The 25,490-nt window shown below is 36.8% G+C and overlaps 1 protein-coding gene and 1 long non-coding RNA gene across 2 annotated transcripts in view; one reads left to right on the forward strand and one right to left on the reverse strand.

The window, feature by feature from the left end:
* The window catches only part of FUT8 (fucosyltransferase 8), a 97,701-nt gene that overhangs the window by 23,834 nt on the left and 48,377 nt on the right, over positions 1–25,490 (reverse strand). Inside the window, exon 6 of the mRNA XM_069858072.1 lies at positions 15,786–16,023. Coding sequence (XP_069714173.1) covers positions 15,786–16,023 — 238 coding nt within the window. The remainder of the gene's footprint in view (positions 1–15,785; positions 16,024–25,490) is intronic.
* Positions 2,706–25,490, forward strand: part of LOC138721247 (uncharacterized) — a 238,913-nt gene continuing 216,128 nt past the window's right edge. Inside the window, exon 1 of the long non-coding RNA XR_011337525.1 lies at positions 2,706–2,861. This is a non-coding gene — a long non-coding RNA (uncharacterized lncRNA). The remainder of the gene's footprint in view (positions 2,862–25,490) is intronic.

The following is a 25,490-nucleotide window of genomic DNA, read 5'->3' on the forward strand; positions in this document are numbered from 1 at the left end:
CCATTGTTCCATGCTACCTACATTCATCTCAACATGCTTAAATAACTCTCATTGAACAATGTGTTGGCTAGTTTGCTTATGGTCCTGCCCATGCATGAAACTATTAAGAAACAACTGCATTTTATACAGACATCAAACCTTAATCTAAATTAACAATGACTCATTGTATAAAATCTCCTAATTTTTACTCCTTGAACATTATGGGATAGATGGCACAGTTATACACATCAAGCATTAAAGAAATATATGTATTCTTACTTCTGCCACTGGAAAATTTATTTAACAATGGCTTTCTTTAAAGGCAGTGTATCCCTTATTTGTCTCCCATCGTGCAAAAAAGTGCTGCTGAAATGGAAAACAACCGTTCCTTTATAAAGAACAGTTTTAATGTAACTCCTCATACAATTAAATGAGAGCTAATAGTACACAGCCTATAAAAATGGCTTTATCAGAATCAACATTCAATATTGATTGATGATATGTGAAAGAACACACAGATGTATTTTCTGAAGAACTTGTTAAAACGCAAATGAATTTAGGTTAGTATGGCAGATTTGGCATTGCACAACTGAACTCTGCATCACAAGTTGTAAGATGATGTTACAAATATTGGTGCCCAAAAAAAAAAAGCCAAAAATAAACAAGCACAAACCCCCAGACCCACTGGAAGACCACAAGCAAATATTCTTCTATGTAAAGCTAAAAGAAATAAAGCTAGTTACAAGAAATTACGCCATGTCCTGTAATTCTACTTTTAGATCATTAGATCTTTCAGGAATAAGCAGAAAGACAGTTGTACTGCTACTTGACTTTAATACTGATCACACTTAACACTCTTCATGAAACAACCATTTGTATCTTTCACATTATATTTTACTGAAAGAAAATGGTATCCTCGTGAAAACAGCCGTACAGAAAACTGAAGTATGTAGTTTTTCTACTTACACAAAAAAAATGCAAAATATTGACGGAAACAGTGCAGCATCAACAGCACTTTACTCTGAACTTGGGAAAGAGGGTACAATAGTATTTAACTTGGTTTGTTCCTGCAAGCCTTTCTGCTTCTGGAAGGCTGCCAAAATACAGGTCAACAGCAGCAGTGGCTCAAGAAGCCGAAATACTTATTTCAGATATGCAACCAAACACCCTGTCAGACTGGTTTTGAACCACAGATATGAATTTGTGACCTGAAAATGAAAAACGTTATTGTCACTGTACACAAATTGAGCCACCAAGTTCCTTTAGCATTACTATTTAAATAGGCACTCCCTAATATTTAAGTTGAAATACTGAAAAGCAAATGTTAATCATGCACTAAGTTTAAGCCCAAGGTTTTAGGCAGACATTTTACTGCAGTATGCTGACCTATGGATGTGCTTCCATACTTCCTAAATAGCAATACATAGATCTCATCACTGCATGTATAGTTCAGAGTTGTTCTTCTGCTATTTTATTTTGCAGTCACTTACAACTGCAAGAGCCTTCTATAGCTCTTAACAAAGAATTTTCAGCTTCACTAACAGAAATATCTTATTATCGTTAGAAATATTACCATATCACATTCTATCTCTTTGACAGATGAAAATGTTTAAATGTCAAGTTTGCATCAGTTTCTGTGGTGACTTACTTCTCTATCTAATACTAATCACTAATTTCTATACTTCCCCTCTCATTTTTAACCCAACTTTCTATACATCAGGAGCTTCTGCCTCATCCCATAAGTTTCTGATATGCTATTCTGCCTATACATACATTTGAAATCAGGATTTTCAGCCTTTCATTCTATTTCTAGATTTCCATTTTTTCTGGCACCTTCTTTCCTCCACAAGAAGACCAGAATTGCAAGCTGAAGGCAAGACAACTCGATGATATCACTGAAAGTCTCAGCTATGTTTCCTTTCCTGATTTTTCTTAGATTCATCCAGCTCTCAGGAAGAGAGTACTTTGTTTCTGAGGTCTGTGAGATGCACATACAGCATATAACCTTACATGTGATACACAGTCCTAAACTGAGAAATCCCTACCCTCATGCAAGCAAAATTTTATTAGTTTATTTTTAATTCTGAGATTTCCAAGATGCAAAGATAACTTCTTTATTTCCTCTTGGAGGTCATCCAGAGGGACCTGGACAAGCTGGAGAAGCGAGCTCGTGTGAATCTCATAAGGCTGAACTAGGCCAAGCGCAAGGTCCCACACCTGCGTCAGGGCAATCCGCGGTTTCAATACAGGATGGCGTATAATGTGATTGAGAACAGCCCTGTGGAGAAGGACTTGGGTGTGCTGACTGATCAGAAGCTCGACATGAGCCAGCAATGTGCGCTCACAGCCCAGAAGGCTAAATGTATCCTGGATTGCACCAAAATACATATGGCCAGGAGGTTGATGGAGGTGATTCTGCCCCTCTATTCCACTCTTGTGAGACCTCATCTGGAGTATTGTGTCCAGTTCTGGAATCCTCAACATAAGAAGGATACAGAACTATTGGAATGGGTCCAGAGGAGGGCCATGAAGATGATCAGAGGGCTGGAGCACCTCCCATACAGGGACAGGCTGAGAGAGTTGGGCTTGTTCAGCCTGGAGAAGAGAAGGTTCCAAGGAGACTTTACAGGGACCTTGCAGTACCTGAAGGGGGCCCAGTACAAGAAATCTGGTAAGGGATATTTTATAAAGGCATGTAGTGATAGGACAAGAGGGAATGGCTTTAAACTGGGGACGGGAAGATTTAGACTAAATATAAGGAGGAAATTCTTCACCATGAGAGAAGAGAGGCACTGGAACAGGTTGCACAGGGAGGCTGTGGATGCCCCATCCCTGGAGATGTTCAAGGCCAGGTTGGATGGGGCCTTGGGCAGCCTGGTCTAGTGGGAGGTGTCCCTGCCCATGGCAAGGGGTCAGAATTAGATGATCTTTAAGGTGCCTTCCAACTTAAACCATTTTATGATTCTATAAGTGGATGTCCACTTCAGATTCCGCCCCCCCCCACCCCCCCCCAATTCACTTATCCAGTTTCTCTTATTTAGTCTTCCCACCCAATAAAACTTCCACTATAGCCACAAAAATGTTAAAGATTGGTATACCAATAAAGAAAGTCAAACATCTTAACACATTTCCACTGGAACACGCAAACTATTGACAAGATACTGTGCGTACATGCATTGAAAGAAGAAAATCGAGGTTGTGAAATAACTAAAATCACCATATAAGCTCTTTAGAGCATATACTGGATTCTTTTTTTTTATTTTAGATAACAGTAGTGGGTTTTAACAACCAACAGTGGGGAGAAGTAAATTACAGACTTCATTGGAATGCAGACCATCAAACCCCAAATTAAGGCATGTTGCAAGAGGTGCCATGAGATATACTACACTGTCTTTCTACATAAACTAATCTCGTATCTCCTTCATGATTATGAGTTTAAAAAAAAATTAGAAATAACAATTATACTGAGTTCCATCCAAGAACTTAAAACTTGCATAAGGACATGTAAAATTTGTAATTTGACATGTAAAATGAGATGGCATGCATAGACATGTAATGACAAGAAAAATGGGACTACAATAATGATTTTCTTAGAAAATAAATAAAAAGCAGCAGAAAAATTCACACCTCAGAAGCACCTTGGCCTATCTTTTCCAGTTTTTAGTGTCTTGTTCAGTTTTGAAATAGCATGATGTATTTAACAGATGCAAATGTATACGGCTGACAGAGCAAATAATATAACAGCATATAAAGGACAAGTTGCGTAACATCAAATTTATCATGAACTATTAATGTGATAACTAATACCTGTACGTTGATACTCACAGCATTTGTCAATGTTGCGACATCATCCAGGCATTTTTGAACTGTAACCCTTCTCCTTCTGCCTGTACCCCCTCCAAACCAGAAGTCCTTCTGAAGATTTCTTTTTTATTCTCATGTCTTTAAACAGAACAATGCTGTTCTTTTTCAAAATCTGCTTCTGCGTTCTTCAAAACAGCAGGGCAGGATTGCAACTATATATAACTTTGCTGCATAGTATATTTAAAAATTAAGCCAAGAGCCTTCATGTGGATTTCACTAGGTACAAAATTACTCACCCCACTAATATCTCCTGCTGTGTCTCTCTTACTGGTCCTAATTCTGATTGCAAGATTTTACCATCTATAATACTATCTCACTGGAAAATACCTGTCATAACAACACTTTTAGGAGCTTCTGTAGACAGAAACAATAGTTACAGATACCATTTTCCAATTTTCAGACAATGAACTATATTATATAAATGCAGCTATGACAATAACTAATGCAGTCTTAAGATGAATTCTAAATACCACTTTTCTTTGATTTTTTGTGAAAAAAAGTGCTGCAACGGGCAGATAGTCTGTATAAGTAAACCTTTTTTAAAGAAGGAAAAAGGGAAAAAAATAGGTATACACTTAACAGTTTTCTTTTTATTACACATGGACATCATAACTGAGTATGATTATGTTACCAGATATCTTCTACATACAACTTCCTTTACAGTACTTTGAAGATCTTTTTATTTTACAGACATAAGAAGAACTTACCTTTCCAGAAATTATTTTCTGTATAAATGAAAGTTAATGAGAAGCAGCTTGTAGCAGGGAAAAACTACAATCTTCTCTACCCATGGTTCAAAACATGATCACAAATGGTCTTTTAAAGTACTTGTAAAGTTACAGCAAAGCATGCTGTTCAGTTTCTTGGAGATCCAGAAAGCATCAACTTCTATTATCTAAAGGATGTAAATTTCCTAAAAAACTAGCACTAAATGTTGACTTGCAATGATAAAAGAGAGTTGTACGCCAGATTCTTAACTTAAGAAGTGGTAAAATTCAAAAAGACATACAGTACTTTTATCTGCTCTGCTGGTGATAACATTAACATAAATATATGTCAATTAAAAAAAAAAAAAAGAAGCCATTTCCTTTACTTATGTCTTGTGACATATAATTCCTATCAGGACAGAATGTAATTGCTTTTGGAATATACAAAAATCTTAGCCTCATTACACCCTGCATGATTTTAAATTCGCTTCTACCAGTTTAATTTTTATTTTTGAATATTATATACTGAGAACATTTTTTACTTCTAATCAGAAGGAGATTTCAAAATGTCCCAAAACACCTTAACTTCAAAATCAATTTTTAACCATTAGAAAATATCTTTTCTCAGCATTTATAACTACCTCTGACTCTTGATAGGAAATTTGCAGTGACCTCAAAAGCTTCATATGCATAATAAAGCAGGCTCAGTAACACAAATCAATCTTGCTCCCTCTCCATCCCATCTTTCTATATTTGTAAAGTGTTTCCCTTCACTGTAAGATCAGTTGGTTAAATGGATTTGTCTTGCATTTGTACGTAAGACTTTGCTTCTTTTATTCCACTAACAGTTTTGTTCATGAAATTCCACATTGATGTGATACTCGAAAGTTAAAAAGCATATCCATGTGCTCAAAGACAACATCTAACTCTTTAGTTATATCTTGTGTTTTGTTTCATGGATTGACTCACCTTGATGAAAATAGTAAAACAGATGTTTTAAAAAAAAGGGTCATCTTATTTTTCCTTTTTATTTTTCTACTGTTTCAACCTCTTGAGCAACAGCAGGTAAAAGATTTTAAAATAAATGAATCTAACTGTGCTCATCCAAGGCACAGCTACTTAGTTGCTGATGGCTCTATTCAGCATCATCTTAGCCTGTTTACATATACCGGACTGGAGCATCAACTGGGTCACCAAAACCACAATCACTTTCTGTGCCACACATGCAAAATATTAAAAGACTGAAAGAGAGATAACCCATGGTTTTCAAGAACACATATAGTCTTAAGTAAATGAAGACTTACTGATGGAGAATCTACCATATCCCCAGAATAAATTATTACATTAGTTAGGCAATCTTTCTGCAAAAATCAGATGTTATTCCCAACCTCAATTATCTAGCCACATGCTCTTGTCTAAAAGTAGAAATTTTTACCATACAAATGCCTATAAAATGTGGCAGGACCAACCTTTTTGAACTTACTTAATTTTTATATTTAATTATGTTCTTTAATCTCTCACTGTAAAACAGATTTTTCTGGCCTTGAATCAGTGTAGTTCTTTCTAATAATCTTTTCATATTTATCAATATCCATTCTGAAGGCCAGAAAACAAAACTAGTTGGTGTGCTGCAGCATGGCCGTTGCTCTGCAGCAGAAAAAATAACTTCTTGCTACTACTGTTCAATAACCCTCTACTTAGACATCTATAAGGATTACATTTTGCTCTTTTAGGCTATTGCATTGCTCTGAAAACTCAGACCTACCTCACTGGAATTCCAAAGTCCTTTTAAGAGTTACAACATTATGTTTTTTCATGTTCGTATACACCAATGTCCTCATATAGAGCATTTTACAATGCACTATCACAACTAAAAATGTACACAGTTATAAATAGCTTGATTTCAAGATCAATGCAACTGAAAAGAAGAAAAAATACAAGACAGACTGCTTTCACACCATTCCCCAGTATGCTTCACAGTAACATAAATTTGCTTGAATTAAAAAATAAAAGCTAGTGCATAAAAAAGATATTAAGAATTAGAAATAGAAATGGATCAATGGATTCTTTTCTCCAAGATTTTATACTGAAGAGTGAAATATGAGAGCAAAACATAATTAAAACAATCATATGCAAGTTAAAGGCTTTTTTAGGCTAATACTAAATATTAATCTGATTTATACAAAAGAAGAACTACTGTCAAGAAAGATACAGTTCATGGAATTAAACTTTAATTTATTGCAATTAATTCTTCAGAACTTTTTATGATTTGAGTTTGCAATTTTCATTTAGTCCTTTTGATTACTGTTGCCTGATTGGCTTTAATAAATTAAAAATGAATTTTATGTACTCACAGTATGCTCTTTCTTGAATTATATATATAAACATACCAGTTAATTCATATTTTAAGATTACAGTTCAGTGAAAACTTAAAAGTTAGCACTACCACCAAATGAAGAGTTCTGCCATTTTTTCCACTCTGGATACCCCTGCCTTAAAAGCAATCATTTGTCAAATCATTGCTAAAAGCAGCAAAGTCAATATTCAAAGGTAACCGCAGGAAACTTGGTTTCAGATTTCCTTTTTCAAGTTATCATTAATCTGACAACTTTGCAGTCCTTATGGGAAGGAGCACACACTTATTTAAACCATGTATATGGCTTCTTCACCTCTACATCCCTTCCTTCAACAACATGTAATGTAAAGCAAAATGACTTATAACCATATATTAATTTGACCTTTCTCTTAATCTGTTTTCTTTTCCCATATACTGTACAGTTCCATTTTTTCATTTGGTTATTCTACAGCCCTCCTTCAATGCATTATTGGGAAACACCACCACGACATCATAAAAGAGCAAGTAAGAAATGCATAGAGGAGGACTACCCTGTTTTAGCATGTTGCAATGATGAGAAAACATTATGATCTGGCAGTTAAAAATATTCATGCTCTATATAACCAACAGTTTTAAAGAAAATTAATTAAAAATAATTATAAATATGTCTTCGCAAGTTCTCTATATATTATCTCTCACTATTAGGAAGTCATTCACGCTGCTTCTAACAATTCCCACCTAAACTATTCATAAATAGTTTGGCCATAGATATCAAGGAAAAATTAACTACAAGTAAGTTACAGTTTCAGGCAAGGATAATTTTAAAATTAGAAAGAAAATGCATACACTTATTTCTTATTAAGAGGTCTTTTCCACATGAATGACATTATAAGAGTGAGTGAAACAGAAGAAAAGTAAAAACTCTGCTACAGTGTAAAATAATTGCTGTATTTGCAAAAATCTGCAACACAATTCTCAATCTTTTAACCTATCTAAGCTAGAAAAAACTGAACTTGACTTATAGGAAAACCATCTCAAACACAAACAACAATTCCTGCCAGAGATTACAAGGAATGAGATGACGCCTAATTCCCTGCACAGATGAGAAAATGCCTTACTAATGTTTTGCTATCAGACTAATGTCAATTTACTTATAATTCACCCCACTTCCCAAATTCCAGAAACATGCTAATTTCTTCTGAAACAGACAAGCTTAGCTTTTATGTCTAATTAGGAGAGGATTAGACCAATAATATTTTAAATATACATATATTGCCAGCTCATATAAGACTCTTAATTCTTTGTAGACAAGATTACTAACTACATTGTTTTGCTGGATAGATTTCAGAAACCTCAAAACTTTATGTTGATAATGAAACTAAAATAAAAGTGTCAAGCAGAAGTAACTTAATGAAAAAGAGAAGAAAGATACATATATAAATTTAAACAATTTTGTCATGAAGTACAAGTTACTAAATTATTTTCTACGCAGGACTGCAAATTATAAGAAAATAATTCTTTAAGATTATATAATTTTCCGACTTTTTGGCCTATTTATGTAATTTCTGCCTAGCAGGTACACTACATAGGAGAAACATTTTGTTTGAGAAAAATGGGAATTAGAAACATCAATGCATTTTAACAAACTATTTTGAAAATCTAGAAAAGCCCATGCTGATTTCAGAAGCTTTAGAGAAAAAAAAACAATGGTGCAGTTTTGCAGACGAATAGTTTTTAATTACAGTTACGAATTTCTAATTTATTTGTCCATGTAAATGTACAGGGAATTAAAGAAAAAAAAAAGAAAGAAACCCAAATGTATATAAATTTAGAAAGACATATAAACCTATATAAAAATCTTCAGCAAGACAAATTTACCAGCAATTAAGTATTCAACGAAGATGGTTACTGAAGCCATACAGAACTGTCAGTATGATTGATCATCCCACTGCAGAAGATTAAAATTTAACATAGTTTACAGTCCATGGCTAGCCAGTAGGCTAACCACAGTAAGATTGCGTTTCAGAGCTGAACATCTTTCATCTCCAGAACATCAAAACTCAAACTAGTGGCATTCATTAATTTAAAAAATTTGATCACACCAAGATATTTCATGTGTTCTGCCTTCAAGCTATTCATGCTGATCTATAACCTAATTTTAAAAATTGTTGGTAGCTAAAGGGAAACCTTAGTTGTACTTTCATCAGCAAGAGCCCATAGTGCAGGAAATCATGATCTATTTTAACAGATTTTTCATGAAAATATACAGTCTTTTTAAGCCATGTATGCATAAGTGCTCCAGAACACTGGTTTACAACTTATTATGCTAAATGCAACACTCACAAAACTGTCCGCAACTAAACTCACATAGGGGTCACATAGGGCTGTCTTCCCAGAACCATCCCAAGACAGAGGTTTCAGTTGCTAACTTTGCCAAACATGAATAAAACTTCAGCTGAAGTTTTCAATGTCAGTTTTACATGTCTCCTTATTTTTACAAAGCATTCAATCATTTCTAAGAATTAATTTCTGGAAAAATTCTCATTCACAGAATTTTCAAAGAAAAGTTTTGTCGCATCTTGAAGCTTTGAAGAACAAATGTTATTTCACTATGCAAATGATGTTTTAATGCATAACACACACAACTATGTTTACACACCAATCTGTATATTGGCTTTTGCAAATCTAAAAAAGTTAATTTGAGATCTCCAAGGCTTTAATACTTTAGGATTCCATTTGCCCTGCATATGTCTATTAAGAAGACTGAAGATTTTGATATGTTCTATCAGCTCCATGGAGAAAGATGAAAGATTCACCTGCATGTATGACGATTCATATGTGTAACCAAAATAAGAGGAGTTGACACTTTGCAGGAATTACTCTTTGACAGAGCTTACCCCTCACTTGCCTGCCATCCTTGTACTTTCACCCTCTTCTAAAGCAGCTGGTAATGGACAGTGCCAGTTCATTAGGATAAAAGACGAAGTTATTATTAGTTATAACCAACATTTCCCAGAGTTGAACTCATTTACAGTTTGTCCAGATCACACAGTTTATAGGTCGGGAGGATATCTGCTTTAAACTTCTGCTCAAAGTACACTCAGCCATGAGCTCAGAAAAGGGCTCCAGCCAGACAGGTCTTGAAAGCTTCCACAGATGAAGACTGTACATGCTCTCTAGGGAATTTGTTTGGTTATATTTATGATGAAAAGGTTTTGCTTTTATTCAGCATTGTTCTTGGTGTGGTATCAGAAATAAAGACTTGGAAATGTTCTTTACCATCCACAGAAGACAAAGGACTAACTTACTGAACTAGAGATGTGTGCTTACTTTGGAAATTCAAGTACTGCTTCTGCATTTTATCCTAAGGTACAGTTCCTTATAACATTTCACTCTATCCTGCCTTCTTCTGAATTCAAGGTTATCTTATCCGAACCTTCTTAGAAGCTACAAACAGCTAATTCAAGGACTACCTTGAAGGACAAACAAGTATTTCTGAAATCTTTTCCACAGAGACAACAGTGGAAACTAAGAGACCTAGTTGACACACACATACAATGTGTTGGATCAAGGAAATTCCTGCAAAGTTTAATTCTTGTTATGATCGGACTCAAATGGGCCCTGGGCTGCCTTGTTCACTGCATAAGCAATTCTTACCTCTACATATCTTCCATGGCACAAAATTGCTAATCAGCCAGATAACAAAGATCTTCAAGTACTATTGTATAGAACATGAATAAGAAATGTTATCAATTCTCTGGGAAAAAAAGAACACGAATGAATTTTAGCCCTTGCTAAAAACCTAGCTAAGCTCATAAATAGAGCTTTAAACTAGATGTGAAGGGGGAGGAGGTTGAGACCAGGCTAGACAGGAGTGAGCCTGGATGTGGGGCACTGGTGATTCGGAGAGGGTGTGCTGGTGAGGACCACCAGTACATCACCACACACAAAGTGGGGGAGAACACACCTGGGGGTGCTAAGGGAGATACAGACACTCTGGCACTAGCTACTCCAGTTACCAGGCAATTGGGAACGAACTCTGTTCCCTCTAAGAGGGCTGAAAGCTCGGCAGCTCAGCTGCAAGTGCATTTACACCAATGTATGCAGCATGGGGAATAAGAAGGAAGAGCTGGAGGCTGTCGTAGGGCAAGGAGCCTATGATGTCGTTGCCATCATGGAAACGTGGTGGGATGACTCATATAACTGGAGTGCAGCTATGGTGGGGTACAAACTCTTCAGGCGGGATAGGAAGGGTAGGAGAGGAGGCGGGGTAGCCCTCTTTGTAAGGGAGGACTTGGACACTGTTGAGATGGATTGTGGTGATGAGGAGATTGAGTGCCTGTGGGTTAAAATCAGAGGAGCCCATAAGAAGGTAGATTTTGTGATGGGAGTCTGTTACAGACCACCCAGCCAAGGAGAAGCAGCTGATGAGCTCTTCTGTAAATAGCTGGGGTTAATCTCTAGATCAATGCCTCTTGTTCTTGTGGGTGACCTCAATCTTCCTGATATCTGCTGGAAGTACAATAGAGCAGAAAGGAAGCAGTCTAGGATGTTCCTGGAGTGCATGGAAGACAACTTCCTTGCACAGCTGGTAAATGAACCAACAAGGGAAGGTGCCCTCCTGGACCTGCTGTTTGTAAACAGAGAAGGCCTTGTGGGGGATGTGGCAGTAGGTGGATGCCTAGGACAAAGCGATCATGAGATGATAGAGTTTTCTGTTCTAGGTGAAGTGAAGAGGGTGGTTAGCAGGACAGTAGCATTAAAGTTCCAGGGGGCAGACTCTGAGCTCTTCAGAAGGCTGGTTGGCAAAGTCTCATGGAAGACAGTCCTTAAGGGCAAGGGAGCCCATGAGGGCTGGGAGCTCTTCAAAAAGCAAATCCTTGCAGCTCAGGAGAAAGCCATCCCCATGTTCCGGAAAAAAAGCCGGCAGGGGAGAAAACCAGTTTGGTTGAACAGAGAGATCTTGAGTGATATCAAGAAGAAGAGAAACATTTAAGGGCTCTGGAAGAGGGGACAGGCCTCTTGGGTGGACTACAGGAGGGAAGTGAGATTGTGTAGAGAAAAAATCAGAACGGCTAAGGCTCAACTAGAAATCAGATTGGCAAAGGCTGTGAAAGATAACAAAAAGTCCTTCTATAAATATATAAATAATAAAAGGAGGACTAGGGAGACCATACAGTCCCTATTGGATGCAGAAGGATCAACAGTGACAGGGGATGAGGAAAAGGCTGAGGTACTTAATGCCTTCTTTGCCTCAGTCTTTAATTGTAAAGAAAGTTGTTCCGTCTGTGTACAACCCCAGGAGCTAGAGGAGCAAAATGAGGCTCCCGTGATCCAAGAGGAGGTGGTCAGAGCCTTGCTAGCCCGACTGGGCAGCTACAAGTCTATGGGGCTGGATAGAATTCATCCAAGGGTATTGAAGGAGCTGGCGGATGTGCTGGCCAAACCCCTTTCCATCATCTTCCAACAGTCCTGGAAGACTGGGGAAGTCCCACTGGACTGGAGGCTGGCTGATGTTGTGCCCATCTACAAGAAGGGTCGCAGGGAGGACCCAGGAAACTACAGGCCTGTCAGTCTAACCTCAGTGCCAGGGAAAGTCATGGAGCAGGTGATCTTGAGTGCTATCATGAAGCACATGCAAGAGAACCGGGCGATCAGGCCCAGTGAACACGGGTTCACAAAAGGCAGGTCTTGGCAAACTAACCTTATCGCCTTCTATGACAAAGTGACTCAGCTGCTGGATGAGGGAAAGGCTGTGGATGTGGTCTTCCTGGACTTCAGTAAAGCCTTTGACACAGTTTCTCACAGCATTCTGCTTCGGAAACTGTCAGCCTCTGGCCTGGACAGGCGCACACTCTCCTGGGTGGAAAACTGGTTGGATGGCCGGGCCCAGAGAGTGGTGGGAAATAGAGTTAAATCCAGCTGGAGGCCAGTGACAAGTGGGGTTCCCCAGGGCTCAGGGCTGGGTCCAGCCCTGTTCCATGTCTTTATCAATGACCTGGATGAAGGCATTGAGTGCACCCTTAGCAAGTTTGCAGACGACACTAAGCGGGGTGGAAGTGTCGATCTGCTGGAGGGTAGGGAGGCTCTGCAAAGGGATCTGAACAGGCTGGATTGCTGGGCAGAGTCCAATGGCATGAGGTTTAACAAGGCCAAATGCCAGGTCCCGCACTTGGGGCACAACAACCCTATGCAGTGCTACAGACTAGGAGAAGTCTGTCTAGAAAGCTGCCTGGAGGAGAGGGACCTGGGGGTGTTGGTTGACAGATGACTGAACATAGGCCAGCTGTGTGCCCTGGTGGCCAAGAAGGCCAATGGCATCTTGGCTTGTATCAGAAATGGTGTGACCAGCAGGTCCAGGGCGGTTAGGGGGGAGACCTCACTGCTCTCTATAACTACCTGAAAGGAGGTTGTAGAGAGGAGGGTGATGGCCTCTTCTCCCAAGTGACAGGGGACAGGACAAGAGGGAATGGCCTCAAGCTCCGCCAGGGGAGGTTTAGGCTGGACATTAGGAAAAAATTTTTCACAGAAAGGGTCATTGGGCACTGGAACAAGCTACCCAGGGAGGTGGTTGAGTCACCTTCCCTGGAGGTGTTTAAGGCACGTGTGGACGAGGTGCTAAGGGGCATGATTTAGTGTTTGATAGGAATGGTTGGACTCGATGATCTGGTGGGTCTCTTCCAACCTGGTTATTCTATGATTCTATGAAATAAAAAAACATACGACTCTCAAAAAAAACAATGAACCCTAGCATGCAATGCAGCTCCCAAGTAGGAAGTAAAATAACTATAAAGCAGTCATTCCAAGTAGTACAATCGTTGAAGATACAGACATTTCTACTATATGTAATTAGAAATCCTTCAGTGGTATCAGTTCTGCCTATAATAGGCTTGAGGACTTAAACACTCCAGGAGAGCCGAGGTCACTACAGAATGACAACTGAAATTCGAGACACTTGTCAGAACAATTGATGAAGTAGCTATGGGACAGGCCACATGTTCCACCATTTCAAAGACAGATGAAGTGAAGGATGAACATCTACATTTTTCTTTTCCTCTCAGCATTGTTGTTAATTGATTTCCAAGCCCAGTGACTACTTAAGAGTTCTCTGGAAACACAGTGTAACCATATACCTGTCAGAAAGGAAGGAGGGGGAATGTTTCTTATGTCTCTAGGGTATGGATTACAGCCTCTGGATTGCTTGGAGATTTGGCCATTATTCCCTGCATCTAAATTTACACAGCGTCCAAAATCCATGCAGCAAGGGTAGCCAAAAGAAGAGGAAGGATGAAGATCGGGGCGGGAGGAAATTTGCTGCAAGGGAGGGAAGAAGACATTTCTGTCAACCCAGAACTCCGAGTTAAGTAAGCTCTGCTTACTATTTCAGACAAACTGTATATTGTCTCTACAGCACTGGGATGAAACTTGTCTGCAAAAGTCAAGCTGTAACTCCCGTAGGTCTAATGAGAAAACTGTATGCTAAAATAACATCTCATCAGTGCACTGTCTCTTACTGATTAATATAGTCAATATAATTATCTACCGAAAATCCCTACAATTTTTTAGATGTCCCAATGAAATTCAAGTCACAATTGTTGCTGCCAAACACGTCCTTCAGGACATACAAGAAAGAACTTCTTGAGTCTCTTCTTAAGTCTATAGCCACAACTAACAAATAATAAAAAGTGTCAGTCCTTCTGATCTGTCCTAAAGTAGAGGGTTATTGAGCCAAAATTCCTTTCTAAGATAAGAGTAATGTGCTATGTGTTAACAATCAAAACTTGCATCAGTACTGATAAATAGAACAGTTATAGTCTAAAAAGTGGCATAACATCTCCTTTACTGTTTCCCACTCTAAATTGGTTTTGTCCATAGCTTAGTCCATTCTCTGCCCTTTGTTAGCTTATCTATTCATCCAGTAATTATTATGTGGACTATAATTGTCAATAATACTAAATATTGTTAAATTAACATTAACCAATTGTTAAATTATGATTTTTTCCAAGAATCTCCTTTTGTCATGAAGACATCTCACTAAATATACCTAGTCTTGGTTAAGAAAAACCTGTTGTATCCTTTTTGATCAACTGCATCTCCCTTGCATTATTGTAACATTCATGAACTTCCACCAAAATACCAGTTACTGACTTAGAAAAAAACAAGCATGCCTAACAAAAGAGGAAGAGTAAACAAAATCTATGTTTTACAAAGCTGACAGCTGTTCATATAAAAATTATCTGTGCAGAAATTTAATTTTAAAAAAACCTTACTACTATTAATCATAAACTGAGAGCAAAAAGTTAGCATATTGACAGCCATCTCCAGGGTGCCGTGAGCCTACTCAATTTTGACAAATGCTCTATAAATAACAAGTTATTTAACAGTGCTGTGGTTTTTACAACCTGAATTTCAAGTCAGTTCAATTTACATTAACAATTATTTCAATTATTTCATTATTTTCTGGTGTGTGAATTATTATTGGACACTATTTTCTTTGTATTTTTTTTGCTTTGTATTTGAAACATGCTTCACTGTTTTAGAGTTCAACAACAGCCTCTACTTAATACTCCCTTCCCATAAAAATTGTATTGCTATCTGGCACATAACACAGCAGCAGACTACCGAAGGATTAGAATTTATATCTGAAATAGAAAATTTTTGTATTTAAAAAAACCTCTGCCAACACAGAGATATCTTATTAGGTATAATTTTTTTTAGTACAACGTCAAAATAAGACTTAAAATATGCTTACGTATACATTGCAGTCATACTTATGCTTCATACTTATGCTTCAGTCATTCATTATGCTTCATATAACATCAAAGAAAAAGTTATCAAAATATTTCAACATGGATGAAACCGCAAAAATCAAGGAGAAATTATTTGAGTTATTGACCTACCTGACCAGTGTCCAGTAGTGCTACCTGATCTGTCAGTACATGTTTCACTTACAGGCCTAAATACAGTCTCCCAGCCACCAGTGGCATAGCGCCAATTCTGAGACTCCAAAATGAGTGTTCGCTGAGTGCCATAAGCAATCATGAAGCAGTAGACTACATGATGAAGTTGACAGCCATAGCCACAGCCTTTGTTGATATTACACACAAGTTTCTTAGCTTTGCTGCAATCCTTTGGGTTCTGCAAGTATGGAAAAAAAAGCAAGATGAAGAGAAGATATACGCAAAGGCATACTCCTTTTCTGAAAAACTGACAAATGTCATGTATCACACAAGCCATCCTGCTATAAGACACCTCATATTAAAACGGATGAGTAAGTTTCAGGTCCATGAAAATTTTATGTGAATTCTTCACTGTGAACATGAACAGTTATTGAACATACTTCACTATCCTAATGTAAAATAGAATACCTTCACAATTTTAAATTACTTTCTCATTTGTAAATGTGTCAGAATAAGCTAACATTTGAACTCAGATTTCACATTTCATCAACATGATTCTCAGCATTCGAATGCTTTTGTTCCCCCTTTGGCATTTTTCCAAGTTTGTTAGTTCTCTTACAATAAACATGCATGTCATCCAAGGAAAGAAAATTTTCACCTTTCTGCAGGACACAAAATAAAAGAAATGCTTATTAATGGACTGCTTCCCAGTCTAATTAACCACATACCAAATAAAGAATATAAAATACATACCGGAGCACACTGATAAAAGATAGTATTTTAATCTGCAAAAAAATCTCTCAAATCATAGAATCACTTAGTTGGAAAAGATATTTGAGATCATCAATTCCAACTGTACTTGTCCACTACTAAACTATAACCCTGAGCACTTCATACACCCATCTTTTAAATACCTCCAAGGATGGTTACTCAGCCACCTTCCTAGGAAGCCTCTGCCAGTGCCTGTGAACCCTTTTGGTGAAGAAATTTTTCCTGATGTCCAATCTGAACCTCCCCTGGCACAGCTTGAGGCCATTTCTTCTCACCCTATCACCTGTCACTTGGGAGAAGAAACCAACAACCACCTTGCTACAACCTCCTTTCAGGTAGGTGTAGGAAGTGATAAAATCTCCCTTCCACCTCCTTTCCTCCCCCTCCAGTTCCCTCAGCCATCTCTCACAAGGCTCATTCTCCCATCACTTCACTATCTTCATTGCCTTTCTCTGGAAATACTCTAGTGCTTCAATGTCCTTCTTTTACTGGGTGTGCCAAAACTGAACACTGTATTCGAGGTGCAGCCTCACCAGTGCTGAGTAAATGGGCACAATCACTTCCCTGTTCCTGCTGGCCATGCTATTTTTGATACAAGCCAGGATGCCACTGGCCTTCTTGGTCACTTGGGCACACTGCTGGCTCATGTTTAGCCAGCTGTCAACCAGCACCCCCAGGTCCATCTCTGCCAGGCAGCTTTCTACAATTCCACAATGCAAGTAGAAAAAAAAGGTGGCAAATCTCTATATGATGCTAAAGATCTGTTTAAAAGTAGAAACTAATAAATATTTTTTAAGCATGTGGACAACCCACAACATAATCCACACAAGTTTTTCTTTTTGTAAAATATAGTACTTTTCTGTACACATTCACACTTGCATGTCTCTAGATATTCCAAAAAGGTTTTTTTATAAAATCTCTAGGATGAAAAGTTAGTTTTTCATTAGCTGCAAAAAACCTGATATTGGAGTGTCAATATAAATTGTGCTCCTCTTGCATGAAAAGAACTTTAAAATAACCAATAATCTGTAAATTTGCAACAAATCAGTTTTTTCCAAAAAACAGCAATCACTGTCTGGAGAACTAAGATCTGTACATCAAGTGATCACAAAAATAATTTGCATTTGATTTTTTTTTTTTTATTTTAAGGAAGAAGGATTATAGCCTAACAAGCCATGAAAAACAATAAATTAAATAAAACTTCCATTCCAAATTTTTGTTCCTCAGACTATTACCGTCGCCATCACAAATCTAATGGATAACTTGAGACTATATCTAACAGGTATCTTTGAGTCTATAATAAATCTACTTCCCACAGTCTTTTAGGAGAGAAAGAGGATTTTTGTCATATTACGTGCAAGTCTACAAGGAAAGAATTCCATGAAAAAATCTCTTCCCTAAATCTACAGATATGTAATAAGACTTTGTGACTTAAAGAGAAAGATAGTTAAGTTTATTTCTTTATGATTGTGGGCTTTTTTCAGACTGCTATACTGTAATTTTAAGACAAGGCAGCATTTGACTTTGAATTATTTACCGAGAACTTAAAAAAAGAAAAAGAAAGTAAAGATACTTGAACATATTGCAGTTTCAACTGGGATTTCCTATAACAAAAGATTACAATCATGTTGCATAGATCAGAGTAGCCTGAGTGTTCATAAGCCAAAACCGCCAACCAAAGCGACCAATAAAGGTATTGAACTGACTAAGGATAACAACAGTCAATTCCAAATCCTGTGAAGACTGCCAGAAGACTTTTCCTTCTGGCACAAAGTCACAAAAAAAATTATAAATCTCTGGTTTGAATTAGCATTCTCATCCCTAGCTACACTGCTCATCACAAACTCCTATATCCAACTGAGTTGTCTACATAATCAAGAGAGGGCTCCAGGATTGTCAAGCCCTGTAAATGTAACAGTCATACAACTGCATTAAAAACAAACCACACACACAAAAACACACACAAACAAACCCAACTGACCAAGCATACAAAATGTACTTCAATACACAGGTTTAGACTACCAAGGCATGCTAGAGCTCATACATTAATTTCCACAAAATTATTTCTATGAAAACTGCAACTGAAAATAGTAACAATTTTTCTGAACTGTATAATGGTCACAATTATGCATATCTGTGGGAAAGAATGTCACATGTCACATAAAATAAAACTGGATTTTTATAACTGGCAAAATTAATTTGATGGTCTTTCATCAGCCATAACATGGACATTGACTGTTCTCTCACAAAATTCAGCGTTTCTATTAAACTGACGCAGTTAAACTCTCACACAAACAAAGGCAACATGCCATTACTTTGTACTTGCAAGCACTGGCAGATTCCAGCTCCCTCTTCCCTAAAGAAGTTTTACAGTCCTTCAGGCTGCAAATGACCTCTCCTGCCTAGGTTATAAGGAAAATAATATATCCAGTTTTTCTCTGCAAGAAATCTACCTCCCTGATTCTTTTGTAGTATGTGACAACTTTTGTAATGAGGTATACAGGCCATGTGGGTATAGCAAAGTTACAGAAGCCTGATTGACATCTTGTTTAATAATGGAGCTGGAAAACCACCTATTACATTGCATACCTACAAAAACTGCATTAGTAATGAGAGAAATAGTAGTGCTTAGTCTTGGATTTCATAAACATTCATTGGTTTATCTGTTTGAAGCAATATCCTTGAATTGCTTCTTTTGAATAACTAACTTGGGTAGCTACTTTATAAGACTTATTTAAAATTGTTCTCCTGCATCCATTAAAAAAATATTTTAACTGAAACCTACCATACAGGAACCATTAGCCTTTAAATAAAATTATTTAGAAGTTATATTTAGCACCCATGATTTGCCAAAGGAATATTGCCACTATAAATCTTTACATGAAGACTAATGAGACTGAAGCAGATTCCATGCTATTAATACTGACTACTCCAAATACATAAGCCTCATTAAATTTAACCTTAAACTGAATTCTGCCAAAACATCACAGTATGAGTCTTGTATTGAAATATATCATTTTTAGAAGAGACTACAGTCATTCCCTACTGAAGTTTTCCAAGCTACTCAAGATTTCGTAGACCTCTATGTATCACATCCACTTCCCACTTCTCTTAGTAGACCAAAATCTTCATCTATTTAGTCTTTACTCTCAGAGATACCACATTCATGTATTTGTTCATCCGCAATAGTTTCCTCTTCAAGTTTTCTAATCTTATTATATCCCTTCTCTAAATCCACTATATAGAAATTCTAGAGAAAACCTCATATAGAAATCAACAGTAATCACACTTTATTAAGTGGTTATTATCCTAATATCATAATTCCAGATACTGAATTTACTATGTAACTTCATGAAGACGACCCAAGACATGTCTCAAGTCAAATCAGTTTTAGATTTTCATGTGATAGAAATTCCTCAGCCCTTTTCTAAACCTTCACAAAAAGTCGGAACTATTGGCTTGCTGTCTGCCATTTCTCTTTCATTCTTTCAATTCACTTCTCAATCCATTTTGCCATAAAGACTGACTTCTAAAATGCTTAGGTTCATTCATATGCCTATTTTTTTTTTCCTAGAGTTATGAGGAAGGAATCAAACCATTCTTCCAGTGCTGTACAATTAATTCAGCAACCTGGCAAAAATGGGAAGAGAACTGCAAAATACAGAAGAGCTTACAACATCAACCATTAAAGATAGCTCAACAAACAACGGAAGAATCTGTTCCCCAGAAAAAGCATGAATAAGGTCCAGACATGTGCAACTAAAAAAAAATAATCTGATCAATCCCTGGTCAAAATGTTAAATTACAGTTATAATCACATTTACTTTTCAATCCACCAAAGATTTTCAGTAGGTAATTCAGAAATATATAAAACATACAGTAGTGAAATAGAAAGATAGAAATTAATAGCAAATTCTAACCATTTCTGAGAATCCATCAAAAGTAGAACTAAATCTATCAGTTACTGCATGTTGGGTTGCATGGGTGGGTGGAGGATTGGGCATAATCCTCCAACCAGGGAGTAGACCTTCTGGAGCTTTATAAGAAATTTTCAGTTCAAGTCACACTCCCAAACCTGAAGTAGGCCAGTTACAGAAACCTTAATCGACGAAATATGTTTTAAAGACAATTTAATTTTTTATTAACAATTTAAATGACATCATTTCTCTAGATAATTCAAGCAGTTTTGGAAGCACCAAAACTAATTAAACATGCTTCCTATGCATTTTTAGCTAACAGATCCCTTCTGTGTGGATTCTTTGCTGCCTAAAGAACAATAAGTTCAGACTTCAGTCTTCTCCAGTTGTGGCACTAAGAGTCTCTTGCCTCTACCGTCCCTTCTTATTTCCAAAGAAAAAATTGAATTAGGAAAATCACAGAATCATAGAAAGGTTTATGTTGGAAAGGATCTTAAATACCATCCAGTTCCAAACCCCCTGCCATAGGCAAGGACACCTCCCACCAGCCCAGGCTGCCCAAGGCCCCACCCAACCTGGCCTTGCACACCTCCAGGGATGGGGCAGCCACAGCTTCCCTGGGCAACCTGTTGCTTTGTTTCATCACCCTCACTGTGATGAATTTCTTCCCTATGTCTGATCTAAATCTTGCTGCTTCCAATTTAAAGCCATTCCCCCTCCTCCTATCACTACATGCCCTTGTAAAAAGCCCCTTCCCAGCTTTCCTGTAGGCCCCTTTCAGGTACTGGAAGGCCACTACAAGGTCTCAGAATGTTAAACTGATGATGCTATAGAAAATGTAACAAGGTAACAATAACCATCTGCTAGAAGCCACATTTTTGGACCTTACTAGTCTGTCTGTAAACCTGAATCTGAGACAGAATCTATTAAATGTTCTGTTCAATGACTTCTTAGATATAGACAACCACATGACTGTCACTATCACCTTTAAATTATGTTGACCACTAGTGGCACTGATTCATTGATAATCAAATAAGTGAGTGTATCTAAATCGAATTATTGAAGTTTAACCAAATTAATAATAGACTAGTTATCAAGCTTAAGACAATTAGAAGACATAGCCAAAGTCAGTCAATACTATGAATTCATAACCATAAATCTTGATGGGAGCGGTACTACCTAAGCAAGCAATAGCACCTATAGACCTGAACACATCTCACTTAAGCTCAAGGATATGGCCTTTTTCAACAATTTGCCTTGCCAGTATTCAATCTTCCCTTTAATAGTCTCATCTTGAAAAGATAAAGTGTGTTATTCATACAGAGAATCACAAAATCATAGTATAGTTTGGGTTGTAAGAGACCTTTAAAGGTCATCTAATACAACCCTATTGCTAGGTCTGCTTCCTAAATCTACTCAGAAACTATAACTGGCATTCATGACATTTTTCTCCTTGAGTAAGTGAATTATCAGGATTCTATATATATGGAGTAAATGCCAGAAAGCTTTCAAATAAACCTAAAGATGCTGAGTCTACAGCAGGAACTGAAGCGCTACAAAGTCTGCCCATTATAGAAATCATCTCTTCTCCCAGAACAGTGCCCATACAGACATATAGCTGAGCTTCTTCAGCTAGTGTCGTCCATCCCCACAAAAAAAAAGAAAATGCTGATGGAGAAGTTTCTGTGAGATTTTTTTTCCACTCTGGAATTTATTTTTACTTTCATTTCAAATTAGTTTGAACTTTTCAACACTAACAGCACATTACAAGTGCCACAACACACTACCATTTGCTTCTCATGAGTGAAGCAGAATGACTGGGAAAAGATAACACATTAGATTTGAATAAGTGAAGGATACAAGTTCACACTTTTTGAGACTTGCAGTTGTGGAAAGTATATCCCTTTGCACATATTCAGAGTTCCCAGAGCCTTTTTTTGTTGTTGTCATTTTATCATGAGTATTCTTATTAAAAAATACATATTGTTAATTTTAATGTGAGGGAGAGATGTTAATAAACTTCAAGACAGAAAAATTTGTGACATGAAATCACAAAAAAATACTGGGAAATTCAGAAACCTCAGAATAAAGTCTTATATGCAACTTTATTTTCTTTGCATACATACACAACTCCAGATAAATAGTATGAATATGGCAAACTATGACGATTATAATTGATGATAAAGTTGAGTACTTAGTAACCTTTCTCACCCGCTTATATTTTTAACCTCCAAAGTTGAACAAAATGTTTTTTTTTTAAAAAATGGTGCAAAAATATTCTGTCATTGAGAGATTGCATGCTGAATCACAAACTTCCTAAAATAGAAAAAATAATCTCAAAAGGAAAGAGGAAGAAAACAAACTGCTGACTTCATAACCATTAATTCCCTCTACCACTCCCAGGATATACAGGTCTACAGGAGCCCTCGTCCAACTTTTCTTGCACACTCTCTCCAACTGTTTGATAATGAATCTCTCTGAAAATATGGTCTTTTCCTTAAATGTAAGCTCCTAGCTTAAGTGTTTCTCTAAGTACAGGGAACTAACTAAATGTAGCCTCATTAAGTCAAATTTATGTTAATGCCATCCCAATGAAGTAGCAGTCATTACTATTCACAATCATTCAGCTAAATGATTTCCCAGATAGATGACCCAAAATAATGCAGCTGTCACTGTTTAACATGTACCAGAAAAAAAACTACGTTTGTTCTTCTCTCCCCTCTAAAAAAATTTTACACATACCTTCCAGATAGTTCTTTTTGCCATGAAGTTGTGGGGGCAAGGGTTATTGAATTTTTTATCTTATTTTAATTTTTTATAGTTATATTACAAATAGACTTATATATGCATTATTTCACACCATGAGCTGTTCTACATTGTGTACTCACAGCTCATGGTCTGTACTCTTCAAAATCCTGAAACCCACACTAGAAAATAAGTCAACTTGACTTCCAAACGTATAGTCAAGAGATACATTTCAGTTTTGTATGATAACTTGCAACAACCATTCAAGACAAGATATTTAATCTTTAGAAAAGCACCAAATGCTTATGTCTGGCTTATAGCCATGTAGGCAAGAGATTGTATCAGTGATTTTTTTTTCAGACAGATGAATAAGAATAAAAAGGATAAAAGATGGTAGTAATTGTAGATGTGAATGACCCATCTCAAAGACTGTAACTGCTCATAAGAAAGAACATTCTCTATCTTTGAAGAGTTTAGCTAGGCTTTGACACCGACTTTGGGCAGCATTGCACATGTTGAGAATTACCATGCCTTGGGGTTTGAATCTTTTATAGGAATGATGGTAATAGTATACACCTGGAGGTAAATGATCATCCACAAACACACTTAGGCACTAAAGCATCCTCTCCACATTTTCCTGCTACAGTGTAATTTTTCTGACATTTATTTATTTTGGTCTGTTAGTAACCTTCAATGAAACAAAGTAGTCATGGAGTAAGGGACAAAGAGCAGTCAAAGATCAAAATCAGATTATAAAAAACAGTGAGAAATGGCAAATACAGATAAACGGCCTCTAGTTATCTTAGAGGGACTACTACTTTCATGTATGAAACATCAAAGAACTGGCAAAAGGCAAAGCTGGTAGTCAAACTAAGCATGAATCATGAAAAGTGAAATCTTGTATTGATAATGAAATTTTAAGTAAGCACTGTGGAAGAAAAAATATTCAAGTTTCAAAGTTCAGCTGAACTAAACACCTTGGGCATCATTTTCAGTATCTCTATAGTGACCTGAACTCAAGGGAGACCTATTCTTAGCTAAGTAATGCCTTAGACAGCAAAATAGGAAAAAACCCTAAAACATTTTGGTGCTATTCTAAAAATCAATAGTCTATTGTCATTTGTCAGCTAGAGGATGCTCCTTCTAATAGCCTAGTGAAGAATTAACATTAAAGGAAGACATCAGGAAGAGAAAGTTAAAGGTATAAATTCTCAGTCATGAAGAATGATTGAAAATTTTAGGTATGTTTAGCCTGAGAAGAGATTAATAAAAAGAAACACAGTAAGCACATGTAAGAAAGAATACTTCAGTGAGAAAAGGCTCATAACATATTTCTATTTCACATTTTAGTACAATAAAAAATGAGCGACCAATACCTAAAATGTTTCAACTAACATAAAAGGCATAAGAACAGGGTAATACTATTTTTTCATAAAACACCCAAATAATTTTAATGTGTTGCTGCATATTTCCTAAACCCAAGATTCTAGTGCTATTTTTGATGACCTGCACAGTTATAATGCTAAAAATATTAACTTTATCAAAGCTAGAATTACTTTTTTTTTTTAAACGTTTACCACCAGTCTTCAAATTAAACCTCAAAGACAGCTAAGGAAACACATGTCGCTTCTGTATAGCTGCTAGATCCTTCGATGTGCAAGAGTCACATGGAATTTGATGTGCAGTAGTAATATATGTATATGCTTACAGTTTCTCTTATCTACCAGGTATGACTTTTATTAAAAACAAAAAACAATGTAACTTCCTCTGTAATATACAAAATACTAGAACTGAAAACAATTAGAAAAAAAGGAGAGAAATATTCATATTCTTATGTGTTTCTCAGTGTTACAAGATGAACCCATAATGATTAATTTTATATTTTAAATGCATATATATATAAATGCTCAGATTGTCAATTTTAATTATTGATTCTCTTTTAATAAATTTATAAATAAAACAGAGACAAAAATGGCCTCCACGATGGAAATGAGTCAAGCATGTTAGATCTAATTCTACTTCTGAATTCCATGCCACAACTTTCTGTAAACCACCTGCTCATGCTCATCATCAGTTTTTCTTCTCAGGATAATGATGATAAAGATAGTTACCTTTCTTGGAAGCACCCAAGGATATAATACACTTTCTGAAAGGCTTTAATTAGTTGTGCTACAGATATGAAATATTAGGATTATAAGTGTTGTGATTTGGTACTGGTTTCATTCTTAAATTATTTCTACATATTCCAGACAGTGACATCAAAAATGAAAGC

This window comes from Phaenicophaeus curvirostris, chromosome 5, assembly GCF_032191515.1.
Source record: "Phaenicophaeus curvirostris isolate KB17595 chromosome 5, BPBGC_Pcur_1.0, whole genome shotgun sequence".
Lineage (NCBI taxonomy): Eukaryota > Metazoa > Chordata > Aves > Cuculiformes > Cuculidae > Phaenicophaeus > Phaenicophaeus curvirostris.